The sequence below is a fragment of the Setaria viridis genome, chromosome 4 (assembly GCF_005286985.2).
Source record: "Setaria viridis chromosome 4, Setaria_viridis_v4.0, whole genome shotgun sequence".
NCBI classification, from domain to species: Eukaryota; Viridiplantae; Streptophyta; class Magnoliopsida; order Poales; family Poaceae; genus Setaria; species Setaria viridis.
The window spans coordinates 31,479,650-31,505,338 of record NC_048266.2 but is presented as its reverse complement, the minus strand read 5'-3'; the positions used below and the strand labels follow the sequence as shown (position 1 = coordinate 31,505,338).

Here is a 25,689-nt window from a genome sequence, read left to right as displayed (position 1 = left end):
CCGTGCATGCACCGGGGGGTTGTGGCCTGTGGGGGCCTCGTTCGATCGCAAGCAGCTGCCGCCGGTGTGGTGGTCGATCGGTCGGCACCGCCTGGCTGTGGCCGCCGGCCGGCCGGCCGCGGCCTCCATGACGTGCAGCAGTAGTTAGCGCAGCCCAGACGTGCCCTTCTGCCGTCTCGCGCGTGCCATCGCTCGTGTTCCCGTGACGCGCGCCGCCGTCGATCGCGAGATCCGGGGTGCCGTACGCCGCCCGCACCCGCGGGGGTTGGAGGGCTCGATCGCATTCGAGGCGTCGGCGCGGCAGCTGGCCGCGGCGGCGAGATCTGACGAGGTGCTCCGGTCTGGTCCTCGTCACGGGGCGGGGAGCTCCAGGCTCCAGCCGCCCTGCAGGTCAAGTTGCTCGTCTCGTGTCCCAGTTTGCACCGGTCCAGACGTCCAGTTGCGCGGCACTTGCGCAGCGAGCCAGCAGACGTTCGTTCGGTTGGTCGATGACGTCCCTGAACCAGACACCCCAAAAAGGCGCAGACGTGTTCTGACATGACACTTGCAGATCCTGAAAACTAAACGCCCCTCATCGAGACGTCTTTGGCTGGACGACAGAGCGATCGTGGATCACGTTTCGGAGAGAGAACTAACCGAATCAACCTGCTGAAAAAACTGGTTGAGGGAAAAGAAAAACAAGGATGGTCAAGCACGCACGGAGCAGCATCTTTATTTCTCCCCGCCGCGGCAGTACCGGTACTGAACTCCTTTCGCTGTCGCAGTACTGAACGTTCGTTGGAGCTAGTACTAGCTGCTAGCCATAAACCATGGCCAAAACGGCACGCACGACGACGCAGATCCTAGCTAGCTATCCATAGGCATAGGCATAGGCCCGTTTGGTTCTTTGTCCCTCCTGAACTTTCTGTCCTTCCTGAACTTTCTGTCACATCGAATGTTTAGATACTAATTAGAAGTATTAAATATAAATTAATTATAAAATTAATTGCACAGATGGAAGCTAATTTGCGAGACAAAACTATTAAACCTAATTAGTCCATAATTTGACAACGTGGTGCTACAATAAACATGTGCTAATGTGGATTAATTAGGTTTAATAGATTCGTCCTCATGATTAACCTCTGAATATTCGACGTGATATGAACTTTAGTTCGGACTAAAGATTCAAACATTGCTAGCCCGCTAGCTAAGCCAGCCAAGGAAAGAGGCCCTGTTCCATTCAATAAAAAAAGAAAAGGAAAGAAAGGAAACAAATCCTGCATTTTCCGTTCAAAAAGAAAAGAAAAGAAAAGCATGCAGCCAAAAAACTACTCCTGCTAGGCATAAACCCGAATTTGTTCTCAGATGACAAATTTGTATCCCAAAAATACCACCATGGCCGTCCCACGCCACACCCCGTCGAGCGACAGTAGCAGTCAGTGCGGACGGCGACGGTGGACGAGACATTCCGAGATGCAAAGTACGGCGACGTACGACCGATTTGCCGAGCCAATCTTCCCAAACCAAGTACCATTAGCTCCCTACCCTAGCTAGCCTACCTTCTCGATGGATCCTACAACTCAGCTCCAATGCCGGGACAGGGAGGGAGATCGGAGGAGTCAGGAGAGTACAGCGTACAGGGCGGGGAGGACGATGGCCCAGTGCCGCACTGCGTTGCACAGGGGCGCCCGTTCGCCGGACTTGATGGTGGTGGCGCCCATGACGCCGGTGGGCCTCGCCGGAGAGGCAGAGCTGATGCGCATTGATTCCCCCGGGGGAGGTGGCGGATGGGCAACGAAATAATGCCGGCCCGATGGGGGCACCCCGATCCCGGATCCCCTCGTGGCGAAAACTGAAAAGAAAAACGCTGATGCCCAGGTCAGCATCTGGTCTGGTAAGTTTCTTGTTCTTTCATCTCGGGGTAAAAACTAAAAAAAGAAGTAAAAACCAAGTAATCACCGCGCCGGGAGGTTTGGAGTGGCGCTTTCGAGTGCAGATCAAGCGATCGACTGACGGACGTGCTCTGAGGTTAAGGTTAAAAATTACGAGTGCTGACAGAGACGACGTGGACTGAGCAAACACTCGAACGATGACGTGGCGAGCGGGCGAATCCGGGTGCTGAGATGCTCGCCCGAAGCTGCCGCAGTCGCAACTTCATCCAGCGTTGTTGTTTCACTCACTAGCTGACAGGTCTGAAAGACGAGAGACAGACCTGCAGAAGAGTGCCAGCGACTGAACAAGAAGCCAAGAGACGTATGGCATGGCATGGGTCGCTACAAAACAAACAAGGATTTTCAAAAAAATTACCAGTACAAACGCCACGTACGACCTCGATTCCACAGCTCCAGGCCTTCCCGTAACCACCGCACATGGCCGCTCTCACTGGCACGCGGGCCCTGCGCGGCCAGTGTCTCCTTCCTGCCCCACATCTCCCCTTGCGCCCCGAATATAAAACGCCCAGCCGCCGAGCTTCTCTTCTCTAGTTCTAGCTCTCTCTCTCCCTCTCTCTCTCTCTCTGCACGCACAGCGCTGCCATACCAGACTGCTCTCTGTCTCCCTCTCCCTCAAGAAAAAGACTAAAGAAAAGAGAGAGGGGAGAGCTCTGTGCGTGTCTCTCGCTCGTGGCCTTCTTGCATGCCCAATTGCCGGAAAGCTACAAGGTCTCGTGTTCCAGTGGCGGGATCTCCTCTCGCGAACGAACCAGTAAACAATTCCACGGCTCGTTTGCCTCTTTAACCGGATCGGAAGAGCAGAGAGGCGCGAGGGGGGAGGCGGCGGGAGTGGGGAGCATGAGGTTGGCGCCGCCTCCATTGCCGTTTCGGTGCTCCTCCGTCTTGGCCCTGCTTCTGCTGCTGCTGCTGGCGTCCTCCCCGTCGTCGGCCAATGGGAGGGCCGCGCCGTCGTCGCCGGGGGCTTCGCCTGTCGCCGAGCACGTTCGCGCCGCCGCTGCTGGTGCCAATGGGACCGCCTCCGTTGCTCCGGCGGTGCCGGCGCCGCCTCCCATCGGTAGGTGACTGGTTTGAGGAATCAGATGAACAGTCATTTCTGTTCCTTTTCTTAATTTTTTTGGGTGCATTTTTCTGTTTATTGTTTTGATTTTGGGGGAAAACTGGTGTGAGAATCTTGCAAAGTACTCCGTACTAGTATTCCCTGAACAGCTAATGGAAGCTGTTTTTGTCTCGCAATTTGCACGAGCGAATTTGCTGGGAAATGTTATCCTTTTTTATTCGAGCCCTGAAATTCTTTTTTGCAGTCTGGGATCTTGCATTTCGTTCAAATTCGAGAGAGGAGAGAGAAATAGAACCGTTGCGGAAAATTCGCTGCAAGTTTAATTGTCATCAAACCTGTTCTTCCGTTTGACGGTTTGGGTTGAAAAAAAAAGCAAGTGGTGTTTCCAGAGCAATTAATCCTTCTGAGCTCAGCGCCGTTTCGAAATACCTGATCTTTTCAACGCCCAAAAAGAAAGCGGTAACTCTGGAGTCAGTTGATGCTGTTCCTGAATTTACCTCCCTGTCTGCCTGTTGTCTCTGCAGTGATCATCGTGGAGCGGCGCCACCATTTCCACCGCGAGCTCGTGATCGCCTCCGCCCTCGCGTCCGTCGCCATCGTCGCGATCATCCTCTCCACGTTCTATGCGTGGGTCCTTTGGCGGCGATCTCGCCGCCTGGCCGGCGGCAAGGCCTACCGGAGCTCAGGTCTGCAGGACTGCTTCAACTGATTTCTCAAGCTTCTCACATGGATTACCCAAGTCACCCCGCTCACCTGCATTGTGTAGACACTGCAAGGGGAATCATGCTGGTACCGATCCTGAGCAAGTTCAGTTCACTCAAGACGAGCAGGAAGGGGCTTGTGGCGATGATCGAGTACCCGGTGCTGGAGGCGGCGACGGGGAAGTTCAGTGAGAGCAATGTGCTCGGTGTCGGTGGCTTCGGTTGCGTCTACAAGGCGGTGTTCGACGGCGGAGTTACCGCGGCGGTGAAGAGGCTGGAAGGCGGTGGGCCGGAGTGCGAGCAGGAATTCGAGGTGACAATTCTTGTCCATTGCTGCCAGTGATGACTGATGATGGTATTCTTCTGTTGTTGTGGTAACTGTTCCGGTTGCGGTTGCTGGCAGAATGAGCTGGATTTGCTTGGCAGGATTCGGCACCCCAACATTGTGTCCCTGCTGGGTTTCTGTGTTCATGAGGGGAATCACTATATTGTTTATGAGCTGATGGAGAAGGGATCCCTGGATACACAGCTGCACGGTACCTTCTCCTATGATTAGCCTTGTTGCTTATGGATGCAGCTCTTTCTTGAGATCTTCATATTGGGAGCTTTTCATGTGTGGTTGTCTTCAGGGCCTTCACATGGATCAGCCCTGAGCTGGCACATCCGGATGAAGATTGCACTCGACATGGCCAGGTTCTTGTGATCTTATCCCTGCACTTTCCTTCAAAATGAGTGAATTGGTGATGAATTTTAAATTGAAGTGCTGCTGCTGATTGGCTGGCTAGTAGTTTATAACATGCATTGGTGAATTAAAACTGGCAGGGGATTAGAGTATCTTCATGAGCACTGCAGTCCACCAGTGATCCATAGGGATCTGAAGTCATCTAACATACTTTTAGATTCAGACTTCAATGCTAAGGTACACACTGCTTCTCTTTTTCTTTAAGGTCAACTTATTATTCATCTTGACTGCAGGCCAGTGTTGGAAATCAGTAAAAGTTGCAAAAGTTCATATCTTTTTTGCTCACATGTGCAGATTTCAGATTTTGGTCTTGCAGTGACCAGTGGGAATATTGACAAGGGAACTATGAATCTTTCTGGAACCTTGGGCTATGTAGCTCCTGAATACCTATTAGATGGTGCGCCCTCACTTTCTTGTCAAGTTAGAATCACATCTGTATGTTGTAGACGACTTGATTAGCAACAGCGAAATTATACTTCTATCTCGTAACTTTTAGCTATTGTGTCAATTTCAGGGAAGCTGACCGAGAAGAGTGACGTATACGCTTTTGGAGTAGTGCTTCTTGAGCTGCTAATGGGAAGGAAGCCTGTCGAGAAGATGAGTCAAACTCAGTGCCAATCAATTGTGACATGGGTATGATGCACAATTTACTTTGAACATTGCAAATCTTTGATTAAGTCAAACTGAATGATTGAAATGTTCAGTAACACTATTGTCACCAATCATTCTTGCAATGTGCACTGCACGGTTTGACTAATGTAGAAAATATAGATTTCAAGATCAGTGCTAACATTTTAGCAGTTAAGTTGCAATTTATCTGTGTGCTAATATTTTACGTGCTGCAAAATCATAAACAGGCAATGCCGCAGCTGACTGACAGATCAAAACTCCCCAACATAGTTGACCCAGTGATCAGGGACTCGATGGACCCAAAACACCTGTACCAAGTACTATTATGATTACCTGTTAATGTTCTTTATTTCAGATATAGTTATCTTTCTAGCTATTTTGATTGCTGTTCTGTACTTCTGCAGGTTGCAGCAGTGGCTGTTCTATGCGTGCAACCAGAACCGAGTTACAGACCGCTGATCACCGATGTTCTCCACTCCCTTGTTCCTCTAGTGCCTGTGGAGCTTGGCGGAACACTGAGGGTTGCAGAGCCACCTTCCCCAAACCTAAAACATTCTCCTTGTTGAGATGTCCTCATGACCTCATCGGTGGAAGCGGAGCACAGATTCACCCTGATGAAGTTGGATCTCTGTTTATTGTATAACTTATTGCCCTAGATGCGTGCCTGAAGATGACAGTTCCAACCTGCTGGCCTGGTTGTTGGTTGGATCAAGAGAGAATTCTGGTCTGAAAAGAGTTGCCTCCTATGTTTGTACAAAGAAGTGAAAGAAACACCACTCTTTTCTTTAGAACTTAGGGTCCTGCTGTACAGATCAAAGTTTCTCCAAACACCGTAACTTGAAAGAATTTGAGAAAGTTGTGCTTTTGGCTCCACATGGGTACCAAAGCACTTTGGCTTGCTGCACTAGTTTGCCTCTTATCATTCTCTGACGGAACTGAATATGTTTTTATGTTATTCTGCACTCCATGTTTATTTTTGCACTACAGCCATTTTACAGTCCGAATCAGAATATCAATAATAAGTTGCTTGATGCAAAAGTTCTGTTCGGTTGGTTTTGGTCTGGCTAGGGCTTTCAGCTGCGGGATATTTAATTATTTGTCATTCTAAAAAAGACCACTCCTTAAGAAGTCACTTTTAGAATCATACCTACATATTTGTCATTGGTGAGATGATTAGTCTACATTTTTACCATTTTTGCTGACGTGGCGAGCCACGTCATCGCTCCAGCGTGGACTGAACATGACAAATGACCATAATACCCTTACTTTCCTCCTGTTAGCCATCCATTCTACCTTCTCCTGCCACTTACGTGTTGGGACCCACGCGTCAGGATCATCTTCAACCTCCTGCCACATCCTCCCGTGCGTACGCAGCAACGCCGCTGCAGTACTCCAACACGGACCCGCGCGTCCGTCCCCTGCGCCGTCCGCCGTGGCCGCCCTCCAGCCCAGCCCCGCGCATCCAGCCACGTGCGCCGTCGGCCGCTGCCCTCCAGTCTGGCCCCGCGCAAGCGCCGTGACGCCATCCGCCGCCTCCACTGCCTCCCTCCAGTCCGGCACCTGTTGATGGCCTACAACTAGCTACTGGTATAACTTTGCTTCGTTGGGAACAAAGCACGGAGGAATCCAGCGTGGACGTCGGACAAAATGGCAAATGTGTTGGTAAAACTTCTTTCCAGTGGCAAATATGTAGGTGTCATTCTAAAAATAAAATGATTTCTCAAGGAGTGGGCTTTCTTAGGATAGCAAATAATTAAATATTCCCTCAGCTGCCGTCCAGTCTGTTGATATTGATAATGGGGCAAGCATCTATTGAACAGGTAATAGCCCGATAGGCGAGAAGGAGGCGTCGATTATTGAAACAAGATAATAATTGTACTACCTCCAGAAGCTGTTCTTATTCGGTACAAAAAGAATCATGGCTCACTATTTTAAACCGTGGACAAAATGGATCAAGCAACCGTGAGTTGCCAGAGATGGCTCATGGGACATGAGGCGGTTGGAGTTTGAACTTATTTACTGACCTTGTTTGATATCTTTTGCTGCTGAGTGTTGACAGTCTCATCTCAACGAGAACATCAATTACTGCCTTGTACTGCTGAAGGTAGGGCGTCAAATCTCTGAACCTAAAATTTAGTGTTCGATTCAAGGTCCATTAGAATTTAATCCGGTCTGCTGCTCTGAAATCCCTATCTGCCTGAAGTCACTTTCTTCTCGACGACGAGCTAAAACTTTACACGAGATCATTGGGACGCCATCTTAAATTTGCAATCTGTAAGGCCCTGACCAGTTGCTTTCCATGCTGAATTCGCCCAATCATTCAGAGATGCTTTGTGATGCCACTATGCCAGGTCCACTGTGAGCTCAACAACTCATGCTGATGTTAATGACTCGTGGATGCTACTGGCGTCCCATTGAATCCCTTGCTGGCATTGGCGATCAGACGAGAGGTTGCTGGGCGCCGGATTTGCTTCGTCGACAGAGAGATGGCATCCGCTTCATCCGTTCATTCAATCGGACAATAACTCCACATGCGTGGCCTTGCCGTAACAGCCTAAGCAGATCCATGGATTTCACTGCAGGTTGGTGCATAGGGCTGATTGGATTGGAAGAACTTGCTGTTGTTGCCTGTACTTGCAGGTCCAAAGTTTTCAGATGACCATTCCTGGTACATGCTTCCTGCCTGCCTGTAGTCAGTCCTTTGCTTATCTTGGGACGCAGAGGCCGGGATTCATGCTTCATTATCTTAAGCTCATTTATCGTCAGCTCGATCTTTCTTTGCCAAGTGGTAACTATTGCAGTTGCATTTGATATGTATATATGTATACTCAACTGACAATGAAGTGCTGGCTGTATTCAGTTCAGCGTTGCCATCAGAGCACAGGACAGAGCTGTATCCATGGCCATTGAGAGTAGGTAACAAGTCGCTGTGGTGTATGAAAACAAGGCATTCTCTTCTTTGAGATTGAACAAAGCGAAATATTCAAATACTGGAGGGAATTTAGGAGAAGATAACATAACAGAGATTAAAGCCAATCGTGAACCCACAACGCGACACAGGGACGTGCCAACAGTGGCCAGGGCTGCAACCTACTCGCATCGATGCGCCATGCTCCTCTCTTCTTCTTCTTCTTTTTTAAATCCCCCTTCTTTCTTAGTTTAATTTTTAAAAAGGTTTTCTTCACGATCGTTTTACTCGTTGTCGAGTTGTTTTTGATAGCGACGACACTTGGATCAAAGTACGCGTTGCATGACGATGTTCATCTGACTTTCCCGCGGTTGTTTAAAACTCGAAGAGAGAAGAGGAGACGGATCAGGCAAACAAAAAACCCATCGTGTCGAGTGTCGGTCTTCCTCTATCAGTGCCATCCTTTCCTCCTAGATGCTCTCCTCCTTTCGGGAGTACATACTCCCTCCATTTTAAATTGTAGATCGTTTTTAATTTTATAGGTGCATAATTTTTATTATACACTTAGATATAGTGTATGTCTAGATGCATAATAATCAAATAAAAACTAAAACGACCTACAATTTGGAATGGAGGGAGTACTTATTTTAGCGTGAACACTTCTCTAAACATAAGATCCAAATAAAACTAGCATAGTACAAATATGAATGCCTGACATTGCAGGTTGATTGTATTCAAATTGGAACTCTGCTCAAACCCTAAGACCGAAAATAAACTCTTATTGAATTATGTGCACAATAGTAAGACAACAAAGCACAAAATGCTTCAACTAAGAGCATATACATCCGTTGGTGCTAAAGAGAAGCAAGGAGAGAGAAATGAGTTGGCGCTGGTGCTAGGTGATATACACGCATGGGTGCTAAGCCTAGGTACCGCGTACCAGTGCTAAAATAAATTAGGAACAAAATTAAATATTTAAAATCACTTTAGCACCTACATTGGGGGAAGGGATAAAGTGCATGATGCTACTCCATTTGTTCTAAATTATGGATGTTTTAGTTTTGTACTAAGTCAAACCTGTGTAACTTTGGTCATATTAACATCTACAATACAAAATGAATACACTTTCAAGACATACTCCGTATTTCATGGTAGATTAAACGTTTACTTGCACCAAAATAAAGGAGGCAGGAGGATCGGCCTTACAGTAAACGTTTGGGCCCAAAAGGCCGTAGTTGAACTGCAAGGCTGAAAACATCTCGGGTCTCAGATAATGGGCCGAAAGGATTACACGGCGTTTTAGAAATGCATCCATTTTTAATGTACAACATGAATCGTTTGAAATGAACTGTTGTATCTGCAATTGCGGAATTGCATCAGAAGTACTGATTTATCTATGCCATTTCTAATCTGATATCACAATGTTCACAATATTAGACAATGCAACTACGCTGCTAGTTTTGGAAGTACATCACATTTACTGACAAGGAAAATCTCTTTAGAAAGAACAATTGTATCTAGAGCTCCAAAAGTGCAGCAGATGTACCATACCATTCTAATTTGATATTCCTCTCTGAATATATGACGTCTATGGCAAGCTAATTAAATGCCATATGTTTTGAAACAGATAGAGAGTATCACAATTAAACAGTGAAATTATGCTGCTAGTTTTGGAATTGCATTCATATTTACTATACAAGGGTAAATCTTTTAGAAGGGAATAGTTGTCTCTACAATTGGAAATTCGCAGCCAATGTACATATTTTTAATCTATACCATTACAATTTGATTTTTCACATTTAATCATTCTCTTTTTATATCAGTAGTGATAAATTTCTAGGATTTTTTTTGCAGTGAAAATTTATGCTTCCTCAAAGTAATTAACACAATTATAATCTGAGGCAAAAAATGAAGTTCTGCACGAAATGAACATGCATGAATGAAATTCGTATGCATTCCGAAAAATCTTGTATTTGCATGTCTTCAATAAGAGAGAAAAATTACAGCTGCCTAACACACAAAGAAAGAGATATTAATAAACCCCTAGCCAAAAGATCAACATTTACCATCGCCTGAATAGTTGAACAAAAGTGATGCATGGCATTAGAAGTAACCTTGAAATTATTCTGCTCTGCAGCAAACACACATCCTTAGATTAAATCCTACTGTTTCCTGGAATTATTTATCTCACCTACCGACTCGATTACGCTGAAATGTAAAAGAAGACAAGTAAAACTGAATCCTACAGTTCTTCTAGATCGATGGCACGAGCTGCTTCTCTGCATCGATGTCTCTCACTGCATGTAATTAACTTGTAGCAATATCTACGAGGCGAGGAAGCCAAAACCATGGAGAGGAGGAGGCCTCGTCCGATCGATGGAGATCAGACGGTGTAGTTATGTTGGATGGTGTCGATGTCGAGCCCCTTGAGCTTCACCACCGACTCCACGTGGCCTTTCAGCGTGTGGAGCTCCCTTAGCCTGGCGATCTCGGCGCGCCGCTTGGCCTGCTCGGCAATCTCCGAGAGCTCGATGAAGTCGTTGTTGTTCTCGGTGTTGAAGAGGCCCGACGACTCTGGCTGCTGCAGGCCGTGCAGCGACCGCTGCGCGATGGCCCACTGCGCCTCCCGCTTGCTCTTGCCGTAGTCGAGCTCGTTGGCGAAGGCCGTCTTGTTGTCGAACACGTTGTTCCACTGCTTGCCGCTGAGGAAGTAGCGGATGGCGAACTTGAAGATGTCCAGCGGGAAGAAGGTGACGATGGTGAAGAGCCAGATCACGGCGCCCCAGCCCCAGCCGATGCCCTTGATCCGCGCGAACGGCCAGTGCGCGTACACCGCGATCAGCGTCGCCACCAGCTGCGCGGCCAGGAAGGCGACCACCAGGAGCAGGCCCGGCCGCTCCACGAAGAACCAGCTCCTCGCGCGGGTCACGAAGATGAGCGCCTGGCTGATGATGCTCACCTGGAGGTACACCGCCGCCATTAGCTCCTCCGTGCTGTCCCCGATGTGCCGCACCCCGAACGTATTCTGCATTGCGTGCAAAAAGACAGAGTGAGCAACAGAAGAGATGCATGGTCTTGCATTTTGAGAGGAGATCAAGGAGGGTTATGTGTAACCGTGAAGAAGGAGGTGTCGCGGACGGCCCAGAAGAAGAGGACGGTAGCGAGAGCCTGGTAGGTGCCGAGGACGACGCCGGTGGCGAAGATCTCCTGGAGGCGCCAGGCGTCGGGCACTGGGGACGGCTTCACGCGGTCCTTGGAGATGGTCATGATGGTGCCGTCATTGAGCACGGCGATGATGAGCACCATGAAGGGCGCGAAATCGAACCGCCAGATGAGCGCCAGGAGGAGGAAGCCGAGCACCACCCGGATGGTGATGGACACCGCGTAGATGGTGTAGTTCTTCATCCTCTGGAAGATGGCGCGGCTCGTCAGCACGGCGCTGATGATGACGCTAAGCCCTGGCTCCGTGAGCACGATGTCCGACGCGCCGCGCGCCGCATCCGTCGCGTCCGCCACCGCGATCCCGATGTCCGCCTTCTTCAGAGCCGGCGCGTCGTTCACGCCGTCGCCGGTCATCCCGCAGATGTGCTTCCGCTCCTGCAGCCGCCGCACGATCTCGTACTTGTGCTCCGGGAAGACGCCGGCGAACCCGTCCGCCTTCTCGATCAGCTCGTCCACGGGGAGCCCGCCCGTGTCGCCGTCCTTGAGGAGGGAGCTGGACGGGTACATGTTGGTGCCCATGCCGAGCCGCCGCCCCGTCTCCTTGCCGATGGCCAGCTGGTCGCCGGTGATCATCTTCACGTTCACGCCGAGGTTGAGCGCGCGGCGGATGGTCTCGGCGCTGTCGTGCCTCGGCGGGTCGAACAGCGGGAGCACGGCCAGGAACTGCCACGGGCTGCCCGGCGCGTCCTTGTTGCCCTCGGGGACCCTCTGCCGCGCCACCGCCAGCGAACGCAGCCCACGGTCCGCGAACTTGGCGATGATGGCGTGAACCCGCCGGCTCACGTCGTCCCGGAGCCGGCACAGGTCGATGATCTGCTCCGGCGCGCCTTTGCTGATGCGGTGCCATGTCCCGTCGGAGTCGATGTAGGTGATGGCGGTGCGCTTGTCGACGGGGTTGAACGGCATGAAGTGTACCTCCTGGATGCCGGCACGGGCCTGTGGAAAACGTCCATGACTCGTGAGATCTGTGAATCGCCGCGGCCTGAAGCAAAATTCAGTGGTTTATGCGTGCACGCTGTCGGCCGATGAGATGAACATCGCTTACCTCCCTAGGGTCGGCGAGCATTCCGACGATGGACGCGTCGATGGCGTCCTGGTTCTCAGTTCTTGATGCTCGAGCTGCGTAAAGGACTACGGCGTCCTTGTCCAGATCCTTTACAAACGGCTGAAACCAAAGAAACATTTGATCAATGTCAAACACAACGCAGAAAAAAGAAAAAAACAAATGTGCACCTCGATCATGTTCTTGTCGACGGTGAGCTTGTTGAGGGTGAGCGTGCCTGTCTTGTCACTGCAGAGCACGTCCATGCCGGCCATCTCCTCTATGGCCGTCATGCGCTTGGTGATGGCGCCCTGCTCCGAGAGCCGGTGCGACCCGATGGCCATGGTCACCGACAGTACGGTCGGCATGGCGATGGGGATCCCGCCGATGAGCAGCACGAGCAGGTTGTCGATGCCGTCGCGGTACTGCCGGTGCTGGATCGGGTACATGACGATGATCTCGATGAGCATCCCGACGGCGATGGAGCAGATGCAGAAGTTCCCGATCGCCGTCAGCACCTGAACGCCAAAACACCATGAACGCGTGAGCCCTCAGCGTCACGTGTCGTGAACAGTAGCATCAGTGGAGGGGATGTCGTGTGATGACCTTCTGGAAGTGGCCGACGTTGTTGGTGCTGTCGACGAGGTGGGCGGCCTTGCCGAAGAAGGTGTGGACGCCGGTGGCGATGACGATGGCCTCGATCTCGCCCTGCTTGCAGGTGGAGCCGGAGTAGATGCTGTCGCCGGGCATCTTGTTGACGGGGAGCGACTCGCCGGTGAGCGCCGACTGGTCGATCTTGAGGGGGTCGCCGTCCATCAGCCTCGCGTCCGCCGGGATGATGTCGCCGAGCTTGATGCTGATGATGTCGCCGGGCACCAGGATCGCCGCGTCCTGCTCCGACCACTTGCCGTCCCTCAGCACCTGATCCACGATTTACGTCATCATGCACGAATAAGAAAAATGAAATATTAAAAAAAAATCACTGGTGGATCACAGGGCCGTGAGCGTGCCTTGGTCTGCGGGGCGAGGCTGGCCATGAGGGCGGCGGCGGCGTTGCCGGCGTTGTTCTCCTCGATGAAGCTGATCGTGGAGTTGATGAAGAGCAGCGTGACGATCCCGACGAAGTCCTGCCAGTCCGGCGGTCTCCCCTGCACGGACACAGACACGCTCGCACCCGTCATTCACTGCACGTAACGTCTCGAAGCGTTGCGACGAAACAGGCGAATGCGGCGGCGCGCGGCGTACCCCTCCGTTGGCGAGGACGATGGCCATGATGGCGGCGGCCTCCATGACCCAGGAGAGCGGGTTCCACATGAATCCCAGGAACTTGAGCAGCTTGCTCTCCTGCAGAATTCACATGCCACATCATTCGTGAGATCTAGGATTGAAGGATCGTCACGGATCAATTGCAAATCGACGAGTTCTTGATCGGACAGGGTGGGACAGGACATGACCTTCTTTTCCTCGAGCTTGTTGGGGCCGAAGATCTGGAGCCGGCTGGCGCCATCGTTGGAGGTGAGCCCGTGCGGCGACGACTTGAGGACGGCGAACACCTCCTGGATCGGGATGCTCTCCTGCAAACCGGCCGGCGCCACACAAACACATACAAACCACGGCAGGATTAGCCACGGATGGATGGCGATCGATCACTCACGATTCACGAACACAACAAGAACACACGATCCGCAGAACATCTCTTGCAATCAAAATGGCAGGGAGGAGGAGAAGGAACTGACGAGGTCGACGTTCTCGTTCTTGAGGTCCTCGAGCGACGCCATGGCCGCGGCGCGTGGATCTGACACTAGCGAGCGAGAGCTAGGTCTTGCAACAACGCAGCCTCGAGCTGATGAGGCTCTTGAGACTCGTTCCAACAAGGTCCGGGTGAAAGAGTGGTTGTGGGGTGAGAAGGCGGCAAGAAATAAGGGGGGGTCGCAACAGCCCGTTCCAAGAAGGCCCCCCCGGTATTACGGGAGGGGATCCTGGGCACCGCTATGGTTTACATGCCGGTCGAATCGCAACGGCTTCGTTTCTGTGTGAGTGCATCTCCTAACCTTCATGGGAGGAGGAATAATCGATTAGTTTCTATATGAAGGTCTTATGAAGGATTTCACTACCAGGGCAAGGGTAGTCTTTCCAAGCAATACAACTAAGGAAATAAAATTAGATTTACTCAATAACCTACATTACTCGCACATTGGATGGTGCCACATCCTCAAAAGATCAAGGAAGAGGCGGTACTATGGACTTCAGTCTTTAGCGGAGCCAAGACACTTGGCACGTCCCTGCTAGAGATATTGGGCTTTCCATGTGACTAATTCGACCATTCACCTTTTTGTTTTATTTTGCCTCTACTAGTTTTTATCCTTACTCCTCTTTTTAATATAGTTGGCAGCACTCCTACCAGTTTATTTAATAAAAAAAGAAATCAAGGAGGAATTAAATTGGCCAAATCTAGAGTCGAGAAAGAAGGCAAGAGACTATTCTAGGGTAATATCTTTCTGTATTTCATATGGTGTTAAGCAAGGAATTGAGGGTAGTTAATGTGGATCATTACTAGGATTAGTTTCTAATAGAATATTAATTGTTACAAACAATGTTACATGGACAGCATTATTTTCCTCAATTAACTATTTGTTTGTGTGATCAGCTTTTGGTTAGCCATATCAAGGAAAAATGATGCGCACATTGAGACTAAAGTTACACAAACAAAATATTACAACCTACAATGGTGATGTACAAGCACACACTTGACACTTTACCACTAAGCCATATTCATGTGGGTAGACAATGAGATTCGTGGACTAGTTAGTCATATGCCCACAATAATCCACTCCACTGAGTGAAATGCCTCCACTTGGTACCTTCACGCTTCCAGAACAGATAATGAATTTTACATGTCTATACCAGAGGTGTTTTCCCTGGCATGACTTTATTACTACACAAATGGTATAAGTAAATACTCGGCGTAGAATAGCTGCAAACATATAGAAAAAGCAAAGCATTAGATACAAAAATTTCAACATAGTGTGACTTGTCTAAAATTTTTCTTTAAAGATTGATAGAACATATTGTAAAATACAACTTATTACGCACCTTCCAGATGAACATGTAAAATTCTGTGACGCAAGTCTTATTTGCGACGTCCAATTGTTGTGCTCTCTGCCAAAGCACAAATGCAAGCAAGCCATGGCCAAACACCTGAACAATTTTGTAGACTGATGAAGTGAAATAAAAAGAAAAGTCATATACTTTTTTTTAAAAAAAGCATAAGATATCACTCACAATGGCAATCTTTTGATACAAGTTTGTAGTTGATGCTCCTACCAAAATTGCAGCCGTATATGCTGTCATGAGCATACTGATGCAGAGCCTATACACCTGAAGCATGATAAACAAAAATTAATTTTGCACAGTTTGCAGACCTTAGGTTTTTGAAGTTGAATAAACATATTCTTACTCTGTGCTGGCCTAACTGTACACTCAAGGATTTAATGCCAAAATCTCCGTCTCCATCGACATCAGGGATATCCTAAAAGTTCATGTGCGGAATTGATTATTAAATTTTGGTATCATATAACCATACGTATTCTTAAATCCTGGATATTATAGGATACAATGGATAATTACCTTGAATAGAGCTATTACTGCAGAGAAGCAACACATAAATAATGTTGCAAATACCACCGACCTTGTTGGCGTGAAGGGCCTCTTCAGAACATGTTGCTGCCAAAGCCACCATAAGGCACAAAACAAATGAACAAGGAAGCATTTGCACTTCAGTGGGCACATATGTCAATAGTGCTAGTACCTGCATGTGTGTAAAGAAAGCTAATTGAACTAATATAGCCCTCACAACGAGTATGCAGGATGCAGCGAGAAAGGGATGTCGCTTCCACCGGAGCAATGGAACCTGAAAAGTAGCAAAACGAATTCAAATTGAAAGAAGTGAAACGTATATACATTATGAAACTACACTTTACAAAATGAGGTAGAATTACATACATCAATAGAGTAGGCACTTCCAAGAAGGAAGCTTACAAGCAAGGCACACATCAATGGAGCAGATTTGGATCTTATTCCAATGCTAATGCTCTGAAAAATGGAAAAATATGTATATGGACATATTTTAGGCAGATTATAATGGATGGTTATTCAGTTTCTGTGTTGAGCCAGTAGCATACCATGACCAAGAATGCCACAACTAACAACACTCCAGTTGCCACTGAAAATTCTCCGGAAGCCAATGGGAGAGTTGGCTTATTGACCTTCAAAGGAGGCATAAGTTTTTTCTGGATAATACAAGCAGTAATGTTGGACAATATGATGTAGATTCAAGAAAAATACCTTGTCAATTTCAATGTCAAACAGCTGATTCAGCCCTACTACATAAATGTTCATGCATAAAGCGGAGGCTAAAGCCTGTATAGAAGTCAGAAGTGTCAAGTGAAAATGGTATGTGTTACTCAAAAAGATAAGGTATATGTGTTCTGAGTATAGCATTCATAAGAGTATTATACCTCAAGAAATCCCCATAGAACTGTCACACTTAAATCATCCAGGCTCTTCATTGGTAGGAGGGACACAGAAGTAATGCCTAGTATCTGGTACATTGTCAAAATATAAAGGGAAGAGCGTAAGTATGAGGTTTATGCATATATAGAGAAATAGAATTACTGCATCCAATTCAAATAAGAGATGCTAGAGCTCACAGTGCCAATGATTGTGTGGGGCCGACAAAACCAATAGAAAGATCTCAATTTCTTCGTTAATTCTATGCCAATTTCCTCAAACTGATTGATATTGAAATCATGTTGAGGATGAGTAGCTGCACTGCATCTGAATTGGATCAAGGAGTGTCTGCATTGTCTCCCTGTAGTTCTCATATGACTACTGCCATGTAGAGTGGCATTTAGTATTTATAAATGGACATGAATGCAGCAACACTGCTTTTTGGAATCAAAATAATGACATCAGCAAGATGCTAACAGACCACATATGAAGGCATATCACTGGACGTTGCCTGTTGCCTGCTGAAGCTTCCGGGCATAATGGACCTGCAATTCGTAAAATGAAAGACAAATGTTTACCATGTTATCCTTGCTAACAATTTGTGAGAAAAAATATTCAGTAATAGTGGTTTGCGCAAGGGACCAATTTATTGTCAAGTTTTGTTAAAAAACATGTATTGTTGATTCGGGAGGCCAGCAGATAGATAAATAGATAGTTGAATCAGAATATGGACCTCTGGAAAAAAAGAAAGAATAGTGGACCATTACATGTCCATCTACATCTCGTATCAAGCCTTATTTTTCTTTTAGTACTCTTTGATATATAACTAATTTAGTATGGTGTTATCTTACCATCTTTCAACTACGGAATTCAATTGATTCACTCAAAGCGCATATCAAGTTTATGAATTACGAGTATCACTAAAATTTAAGATCTCATTTATTGGGTCCTGAATCGGATTTAGCGGTGGGGCGGGCGGAGCTCAAACCCCCCTACCACTTCTCGGACAGTGGAGCCCAGCCCCTCCATGATTTTTATAAAAGAAGAAGAGAAGGGAAGAAGGAAAAAGGAGGATGAGGAAGACGAAGCCCCTCCTAGGTTTATGGGTTGCATCCTCCACTGGGTCCTTTCTCCAGTAAAATTTATCAACAGGACCAGAAAAAGAAAATTGACTCCAACCTTTTTCTGAAACCAACCAGGCAGAAAAAAATTGACTCCAACTGAATAGAAACAGGAACGGAAAGGGACCATACACGGGTCCTTTGATAACTACTACCACACTCAGATACCTGAAGAAATCAAATCAAATGGCCACAAGGAAAGGGAACTAATAAAGCCCTGGTTTTCTCTTTTACGCGGTCTGTTAATCATAAGAGGTATAGTTCTGTCATGTGACTTCGTTCTTTGTCAATCAATCTCCCAAAGAACGCAACGTACTGTACCTGTCCATGAGAATTTCCTCGCTCCCAGCCGAGCCCTCTTGGTCGGTCCGTCCCTATGATCTGCATCACAGCACAAAATTACCCATCACCACGCATCCATCAATCTCAAATTCTCAATCCCCACCACGTCGTGCTGAGATTTATATCAAATCAATCGGAAACCAAGAGGACACATCTCGAAGTGAAAGAAAGAAAGAAAGGAAGGAAGGAAGAAAGAAAGAAAAGAAGATAAAAGAGTCGTCGTCGAAGCGACAGTTGCCTGTGGACAGCCGCAACGCGTGCCGATGCGCCGCCGGCGCCCGCAAGGTCGCCGCCTGCATCGTCGCCGAACGCCGTTCTTCGGGATCGGAGAAGCGGCGCAGGGAGAGGGAAGGAGATCGAAGGACTCGCCCGCCCGCCCGCCTTTCTTCAACCTATACGGCGGCGAGGTGCGGGCGCGCGGCCAAAATGAATCCGCGGCGAGCAACTGGACGCGTTGGGTTGGCGGACAGGCAGGCAGGCTATTGAAGGCGGCGGCTGTGGGAGTGAGACTGGGAGTGGGGGATGAGGATGACGGACGATGGAGCCAGCCAGCCAAGAGCCGCCGGTGACGGCGCGTCGCGAGTCTGCGCGCACGCTCGCCTCGTGTTCGCAACGCATGCAGTGCAACCAGGGCGTGGCAGGTGTGGCCACTGGGCAGCACAGGTTTACTGAGGCGGTTAATGCCAAAAAAAAAACCTAAGTCGTCAGAGTTTGGCAGTACAAAACCTCCCAGGTACAGTGATGTGAATGGAACAGATGTCCCTAGGTTACTTTCATTGCATTGTATCAAGTCAATCTTTGTAATCTTCATATAAGTACAATATATGATACAATCCACGTATTGCATAGTCTCATCGTCGTATATTAGGAAACACAAGTTATCTCTTATTTATTGTGTGCGGAAATTAAATACTCCAATATTAAAAAAAAATTAGTACTACTAGATGCAGCCCATGCATGAAGGGAAGAAGATGTGGTTCTACCTCCATCACACTCAATGTGGCCACCCGCTATACAAGGCACCCAGTCTCTTTCTCGGAATCCTCCACTTTGTCTCCTGCCTTCTTGGCCATTTCTTCATCATCGACTTTGATCCTAACGGAGGGAAATAAATCATGTGTGCATGGGCTAAAGTTGCTGCGATTTGTGTTGATTTAGACAACGACGAGATCGATCCCTAAGATTCAAATTACAAGGAGGTCGATCCTAAAGGCAAGGCAGTGCGAACCACCTAGCAGTCATCAATTCAGGCAGCTAAGATGGGGTATTGACTTAGAATGATTAGAGCTTGATTCCATAGATGGATCTATGATTTTGTATGTTGCATAACTTAAATCCCAACGATTTTTTTATGCGTGTAGAAGAAGTGGGGTCGTGAAACCACAACAGGTAAATTTTGGGGGAGTTTGGCTTTTAATACTGTAACAACTAATAATCTAAGATGTGGCCATAAGTGTTTCATGGTGTTTTCATAAAGGATTTGAGATGTTGCAATTTGACAATTTGGAACGTTGCAACAAGTGGTTAAGAATGTTGAAAGAGAAAATTTTAGATGTTGCTACAATTTAAAATGCAAAAAAAATCATACAAGATGACGTCCAATTGGTCATCTTGTAGCAACATCTAAAATTTGACGAGTTTGCATTTGGCAATTTGCCATTTTGTATGATTTTAAAAAAATGATTTTTCATCTTAACTTTTGCGATAAGATACATATACAGAACCGTGAACACATTAAGTGTCATGTGGTCGAGAGATACGCCTTAAGAGAGAGAATTAATTCTGTCCAAAAGGAAAATGGTGCAAATTAATAAAACATACTCCCTCCATCCCAAATTATAAGTCATTCCAAGAATCTTGGAGAGTCAAAGTATCTCAAGTTTGATCAAATTTATATGCTAATATAATAACATTTATGATGTTAACTAAGTATCATTAGATTTTTCATCAATTATATTTTCATAGTATACCTATTTGATGTCATAAATCTTTATAATTTTCTCTATAATTTTGGTCAAACTTGAAATGCTTTGACTCTCCAAGATTCTTGGAACGACTTATAATTTGAAATGGAGGGAGTACCTTTTTTTTTCATAATAGAGGGTCTACTAACTTAAGGTTTGTTAAATATAATTTCTTTTCAACATAAAATGGGGAAGAATATTTAAATTCATTGCACATATTTAATCCTTGTGATGCATATCTAGATTACTTTTGAGCATCGATCAAGGCAGTCTTATGGAAGTTACCTATGGTATATGATATTAGCACAATTCTGAGGCGGTTTATGTGTGAAGTTCCACCTTAAACTAAATGTATTTTGATGGCTGTTTATCACATATATGGAACAACTTAGCTGGAATTTGAGGAAAGTTTTCTCAAACAACCTGTTCTCATTTGCAAGGAAACATAACGATCATGATAAGAGGCGACTTTAATATATACTATAATGAGGAATCTGGCTGAAAAGAGGAATGATAAATACAATGATTGATGCTTCTGCCGAAAAGAGGAACCACAAATACGATGATTGGTGTTCTTTTCTGTACGCGACTATCAACAGCTTGGATTTAAAAGAGGTCAAAATTTCTAGATGAAAAAAAAACTTAGCACACGTTTTCCACGTGTTGCAATGCTCGTAACATGTGGTGCAAGAAGGTATTCTCTCCGTTTTACTATAATCACATGCCATATGTACAAACTAGAAGCCAAGAAAGTATATATTAGCTTTTAGAAAAAAATCGATGAAAAATGGCTATACATACTCCTATTAAACGTCAGAACACTATATTTTCCTTCTAAAAGAGCATTTGGTTAGGGGTAGGAAGTGAAAATATTACAATAAACTTTTGAGATCGTCAATGCACAAATATTATGGAAAGTTTTATCATAAGATCAATGAAAAACATAATGAAAGAGTAGGAATGTTTCTCTCTCTCTCTCTCTCATGAAGCGTACAGTTTCATTTATTTTTTCATTTAAGTATTTGTGAGCATAACTGTGGGATTAATTTTTGTGCACTAATTTTGCGAATGGAAATGGATGGAGATTGAGGCGACGAGAGGACCAAAACGTGATTGGTCACCACGAGCACGTGGTCAGGGAAAACGTGGACCCACGCTACTCCCCTTCATTTCTTTTTTCCCCTAATTAAGGTTGTACACATTTCAAATGAATAACAATTAGTCTAAGAATCGGTAGACTATAGCATGAAAATTTAGTACAATTGTACTTGAATTCAAAAGTATTTTCATACGATATCGATTTTATGGTCATAAGCAACGCAATAAGAGATATTAACCGTGAAAGCATACCTTAATTAGCTGGCAGGTTTGTTGTCGTGGAACATGTTTTTTGGGTGCTTGCATTTTACTATTTTAAACAATGGGCGTTGTTTTCTGGAAAAAATATGGACGCGATCTGATCCAGCCATTTCAGGCCTAAATACTATTGGGCCAACTAAAGCCCCACTATCCGTCTTACTGCTTTCCGCCTAAATATGAATGGCCCAATTGCAGCCTCTTCGTCGTCGTAACGGCCGGCCCACTCGCCGCCTAGATCGCCTCACGCTCCCTGTGGGCCGGCCGTTTCGGCAAACGACGGCCCGCGCGACGCAAAAGCCTGCGCCCGCCCAACGGCTCAGCACTATCTACCCTCGCCATCCGTCCGCAGCCTATCCGAAATCCGCAAACCGAAGCGGCAGCGAGAGAAGCCATGGCGCTGTCCCTCTCCCTCGCGCGCGCCGCGCCCCTCGCCGTCTCCGCCGGCGCGGGGGCCAGGAGGCTCCCCGCCGCCAGCCTCGCCTTCCCGCCCAAGTCCTTCTTCGGCGCGCCGCTGGCCGCCACCGCCGCCTCCGTCGCGTCGCCGCTCCCGCGCAAGCCGGCCACCACCTCCACCTCGCTCGTGGTCGTCGCGGCGGGGAAGAAGGGGTACAAGATGAAGACCCACAAGGTGTCCTCCTTGCTTACCCTTTCTAGCTCCTTCTCGGTTCCTGTGGGACGAGACTTGGGTCCTCTGGGAATTTTCGCTGAATGGGTTTCGTACTCTCTCTCTCTCTCTCTCTCTGTGTCGCGAAGGCGTCGGCGAAGCGGTTCCGGGTGACGGGGAGGGGCAAGATCGTGCGGCGGTGCGCAGGGAAGCAGCATCTTCTCAGCAAGAAGAACACCAAGCGCAAGAAGAGACTCTCCAAGATGGTATGCTTCTGTTCTCTGTTCCTCCGTAGTGCAGATCAAATTTTGTTCAGGTGCTCAAGTCATATAGGCGATTTAGCTGCGAATACGAATTACGGCTGGTCCGTATCCTTGATTTGGATGCTAATTTGGTCCGTCGATGTCAATAGCACAATCTGCCCTCGTACTGTAATTGCTTGACCGCTTTATATCGTGGTCATTGGCTCTCATAATTTGGAGTGCTTCATTTGCTAACATGGAGTTAGCTCATGCCCGGTCTCCTCTGGAGGCTGAGTCTGTTCTTGGATCCTCAAATGTAGTCTTGGTATGAGGGCAAATTTGATGGCTTATGGAGCTTTCGGCAACGATTGATTTTGTCAAAGTTAATGAACTATCATCATTGGTCCTTGACTCCTTGTATAACATTGGTTGTTTATTACTGGATTATAAAATGAAATTAAAGTCCGATACATCAAGAAATTACCTCTCCTGGACTTTGTAATATTGGAAAGACAGGAGGAGGTTGAAGAGGTTATGGGTAATCGGGTATAAGCAGACCTATCAAAACTTCTAATGTTACTCCAATATAATCGCTCGGGGTGTACTTGCTGCCCTGAACCGGGCATCAGGTTCTTCCATTTTATGTGTTCTTATAGTAATTTGCAAATGCAGCAAGGTTTTAAGAGGGTCTTAGGACTTGGGCTGCTGTAGAATGTGGTGGCATTCCTAAGAATCCATGATTTTTCACTAGTCTGCACTTTAGTCAGTGTGTGCTTGCATTCTTAGGTGAAATGTGACACGTTAGGGAGGTGCAGTTTTTTTTTTTTAAGCTGAAGTCCAGTTTTCCCAATCCTTCACCCTGATCCTAACAGTCTACTCTGCTGCTCTACACATACTTGGGAGTCGATGTTTGGCAATTTAGCACCATGATGCTACCCAAAGTCCCCCCTTTTCTAGGCTATATAGAATATCATTAACTTCTCGCCTTACAGTTGCAGGTCATATTAGTGTATTCTTGAAACTGTGGCAATTTCACCAGGCGTCTGAACTTGCCATTTTTTCTGCAACATCATTCTGCATGTCATCTAAGAGAAACACTGCTATATTTCTTGCAGGTCCAAGTTAACAAGAGTGACTACGACAACGTGACAGGGGCACTGCCCTACCTCAAAGTGAATAGGAAAGCAGACTGAGTTCTACTTGGTCTTCAAAAACCATTCTGTTTCATTCCACCAACTTGTAATTTGTGTATCTTCTCCTCTATTTCCCTTCTGAATATCAAGGCCTTAATTCATTTTAAGAGAGCATAAACAACTGTTCGTATCAGCAGTTTAGCAATGTTTCAAGGTTCACTGCTTGCTGTAGTTGTTATTTGGTTGCAGTTTTTTGCAAAAGGGACTGAGACTGGAGCCATAGCGGGTGGTTTCTTTTGAGAATATCAAATGTTAAAGATGGGCCTTCCTTTAGCTCTCTTCTGTCTTTCATAACGACCATAGAAATGGTTCAAGGTGCACTGCTTGCTATAGTTGTTATTTGGTTGCAGTTTTTTTTTTCTTTTTTGCGCAAAGAGGACTTGGAAGCTAAATGAGGATATGTTTCTCTGGCTAATTTGAATAGGCAGCAGTTCTACCATTCATGTTTGAAAAGAAAAAAAAAGAATGCTGAATCTGGCCGATCCCTTGTGGATCAAGAGCAAGTTCTCTTTTTTGGATTGTCTTTTAAGTCAAATATTCCAAACTTTTGGTTACAGATTAGTTTTCATGTGTTAAGTTTGGATACTTAAAAAATGATAGATCTCAATGTTTTGCAAAAGTTTGTTAGTTGTTGCTACAACTGCAATCTCTTTGTCGTCCTTTTCTGTTTAATATTTTTAACTTTCCGTGATTTTCAAAATGCAGCTTTGCCCATTTTTTCTCTATGTGTTCTCCCTATCCTTGTTTTGATATTAAGCTTTGATAATAGCATATATGAGGACTACTATTTGTACAATCCAGTATGTAACAATGTTGTCATCAATTGTTTTTGGGGGAAAAGAGAGATGGGAGGGGCCCTGTTCATTATAGAGTAATTAAGTTCCATGCCGAAGGAGGACACAACACCTTCTACTAATTCTACAGGAAGATTTTCTGCTCAATGAAAACAGGACTGAATAAAAAACGTCCACTGTCATGTATCTCAGATTATTGGGGAGGGAGGAGAGGGTGGCTGCTGGTGGCCATGGAGGGTCTGCACGGGGTGTTACTGTTCATGACGTGAACAGTAGCCTAGGAGGAGGCGTAGGAGGCTGGGAAGCTATTTTAGATTGCACTAGTAAAAGGTGGAGAGGGAGCAAACCCTTTTTCATTGAATCTATTGCCCCTCCCTTCGTACTTGTGGGGAGGAGCCGACTTAACGAGCAAACCTATATTTTCTAGACTCTTCCTAAATCTAATCTAGGCCTTGTTTAGTTGCCCAACTTTGGGGTAACAAAATTACTGTAGTAATACTGTAGCGTTTCGTTTGTATCTGTGAATTATTGTCTAAATATTGACTAATTAGGTTTAAAAGATTCGTCTCGCAAAGTACAACAAAACTGTGCAATTAGTTTTTAATTTCATCTACATTTAGTACTTCATGCATATACCGCAAGTTTGATGTGATGGGGAATCTTCTTTTTGCATAGTGATATAGGTCCAACAAAGCCCTAGACGCACTCGCGACGGCAGCTGTGCTCCGGTACTCGCGGTTACTGTAGCACATCCTTTTTGTCGGCTTGTTGGGCATGTTGGACCACGTTCTGACCCTGTTGGGCCGGCTCCGAGTCCCAGGCGCCCAGATACATGACATCTCCCCTGCTTTTCCACACAACGTGTCCTCGCGCTGTAGCTCGTCATTTGCTCCTTGTAGATCCAACGGTCTCCTCATCATCGTAGCTGGAGTCGGTGTTGTTGTAGCTGGAGATGATGTTGTCGTATAGATGTACGAAGGATCTCCTGGATGGGTGGTGGCCATGGTTGCCGCCCGAGGTAGCCCCATGGTGAGATGCTACGACACAGTTGGTGTGCTGGTTTTTGTCGCCTCCTTGTGAAAAAACAGCAGCACACGAGTAGCATGAAGATGATGACCATAGGGGAGTTAACTTGTGGAGGTTGTGGTTCCTCTCGGGCGTAGTGTGTCATTGATGCAGCTCTGGTGACGAAGATGGGTGGTGTCCTGATGTCTTTGCCTTCATGTTTGTTTGGTGTAGTAGGGGAAGAAGGTGCCGACGTAGAGGTGGTGGTACTACAGATCGTTTTAGATGCAATCACGACTATTGATGCCATGATAGTTCCCGTG

General features: G+C 46.7%; 4 protein-coding genes across 6 annotated transcripts; 2 read left to right on the top strand and 2 right to left on the bottom strand.

The window, feature by feature from the left end:
- Positions 1-2,456: 2,456 nt before the first annotated feature.
- Positions 2,457-5,965, top strand: LOC117851442 (probable receptor-like protein kinase At1g80640). The gene is made up of 10 exons (XM_034733259.2): positions 2,457-2,985; positions 3,513-3,674; positions 3,755-4,002; positions 4,093-4,225; positions 4,319-4,382; positions 4,512-4,608; positions 4,726-4,828; positions 4,946-5,064; positions 5,289-5,378; positions 5,466-5,965. The coding sequence occupies exons 1-10, from the start codon at positions 2,769-2,771 to the stop codon at positions 5,625-5,627; spliced, it is 1,395 nt and encodes a 464-aa protein (XP_034589150.1). The 5' UTR covers positions 2,457-2,768; the 3' UTR covers positions 5,628-5,965.
- Positions 5,966-10,024: 4,059 nt separating this feature from the next.
- LOC117853099 (plasma membrane ATPase 4) lies at positions 10,025-14,140 on the bottom strand. Its single transcript, XM_034735463.2, has 9 exons — positions 13,970-14,140; positions 13,688-13,807; positions 13,479-13,577; positions 13,244-13,381; positions 12,840-13,154; positions 12,425-12,751; positions 12,237-12,356; positions 11,084-12,127; positions 10,025-10,994 (listed from the first exon to the last, which is right to left on the bottom strand). The coding sequence occupies exons 1-9, from the start codon at positions 14,009-14,011 to the stop codon at positions 10,353-10,355; spliced, it is 2,847 nt and encodes a 948-aa protein (XP_034591354.1). The 5' UTR covers positions 14,012-14,140; the 3' UTR covers positions 10,025-10,352.
- Positions 14,141-14,896: 756 nt separating this feature from the next.
- Positions 14,897-18,727, bottom strand: LOC117851826 (homogentisate geranylgeranyltransferase). Of its 3 annotated transcripts, none has more exons than XM_034733727.2 (14): positions 18,444-18,727; positions 18,185-18,244; positions 17,224-17,287; positions 16,943-17,123; positions 16,751-16,834; positions 16,578-16,652; positions 16,415-16,498; positions 16,236-16,325; positions 16,087-16,143; positions 15,861-15,956; positions 15,691-15,762; positions 15,516-15,611; positions 15,327-15,431; positions 14,897-15,207 (listed from the first exon to the last, which is right to left on the bottom strand). In XM_034733727.2, the coding sequence occupies exons 1-14, from the start codon at positions 18,502-18,504 to the stop codon at positions 15,169-15,171; spliced, it is 1,164 nt and encodes a 387-aa protein (XP_034589618.1). In that variant the 5' UTR covers positions 18,505-18,727; the 3' UTR covers positions 14,897-15,168. The 3 variants fall into 3 exon arrangements, with proteins under 3 accessions (XP_034589618.1, XP_034589616.1, XP_034589617.1); XM_034733725.2 differs by having other exon boundaries at positions 16,042-16,143; positions 18,444-18,721; XM_034733726.2 differs by having other exon boundaries at positions 16,042-16,143; positions 16,943-17,120; positions 18,444-18,720.
- A 3,150-nt stretch (positions 18,728-21,877) lies between these two features.
- LOC117851445 (large ribosomal subunit protein bL35c) lies at positions 21,878-23,840 on the top strand. Its single transcript, XM_034733261.2, has 3 exons — positions 21,878-22,156; positions 22,282-22,398; positions 23,490-23,840. Exons 1-3 carry the CDS (start codon positions 21,920-21,922, stop codon positions 23,565-23,567), a joined length of 432 nt encoding a protein of 143 aa, XP_034589152.1. The 5' UTR covers positions 21,878-21,919; the 3' UTR covers positions 23,568-23,840.
- The last annotated feature ends 1,849 nt before the right edge of the window (positions 23,841-25,689 follow it).

Coding starts and splice junctions, on each gene's coding strand:
- LOC117851442 (XM_034733259.2), top strand. CDS start 2,769: ATGAGGTTGGCGCCGCCTCCATTGCCGTTTCGGTGCTCCTCCGTCTTG. Junction 4,226..4,318: donor CCTGGATACACAGCTGCACG/GTACCTTCTCCT, acceptor GGTTGTCTTCAG/GGCCTTCACATGGATCAGCC. Junction 4,829..4,945: donor TCCTGAATACCTATTAGATG/GTGCGCCCTCAC, acceptor TGTCAATTTCAG/GGAAGCTGACCGAGAAGAGT.
- LOC117851826 (XM_034733725.2), bottom strand. CDS start 18,504: ATGCAGGCGGCGACCTTGCGGGCGCCGGCGGCGCATCGGCACGCGTTG. Junction 16,835..16,942: donor CCCACACAATCATTGGCACT/GTGAGCTCTAGC, acceptor ACAATGTACCAG/ATACTAGGCATTACTTCTGT. Junction 15,612..15,690: donor TACAGTTAGGCCAGCACAGA/GTAAGAATATGT, acceptor ATCATGCTTCAG/GTGTATAGGCTCTGCATCAG.
- LOC117851445 (XM_034733261.2), top strand. CDS start 21,920: ATGGCGCTGTCCCTCTCCCTCGCGCGCGCCGCGCCCCTCGCCGTCTCC. Junction 22,157..22,281: donor ACAAGATGAAGACCCACAAG/GTGTCCTCCTTG, acceptor TGTGTCGCGAAG/GCGTCGGCGAAGCGGTTCCG. Junction 22,399..23,489: donor AGAAGAGACTCTCCAAGATG/GTATGCTTCTGT, acceptor TATTTCTTGCAG/GTCCAAGTTAACAAGAGTGA.
- LOC117853099 (XM_034735463.2), bottom strand. CDS start 14,011: ATGGCGTCGCTCGAGGACCTCAAGAACGAGAACGTCGACCTC. Junction 13,382..13,478: donor TCGTCCTCGCCAACGGAGGG/GTACGCCGCGCG, acceptor GTGTCCGTGCAG/GGGAGACCGCCGGACTGGCA. Junction 12,357..12,424: donor TCGACAAGAACATGATCGAG/GTGCACATTTGT, acceptor CTTTGGTTTCAG/CCGTTTGTAAAGGATCTGGA.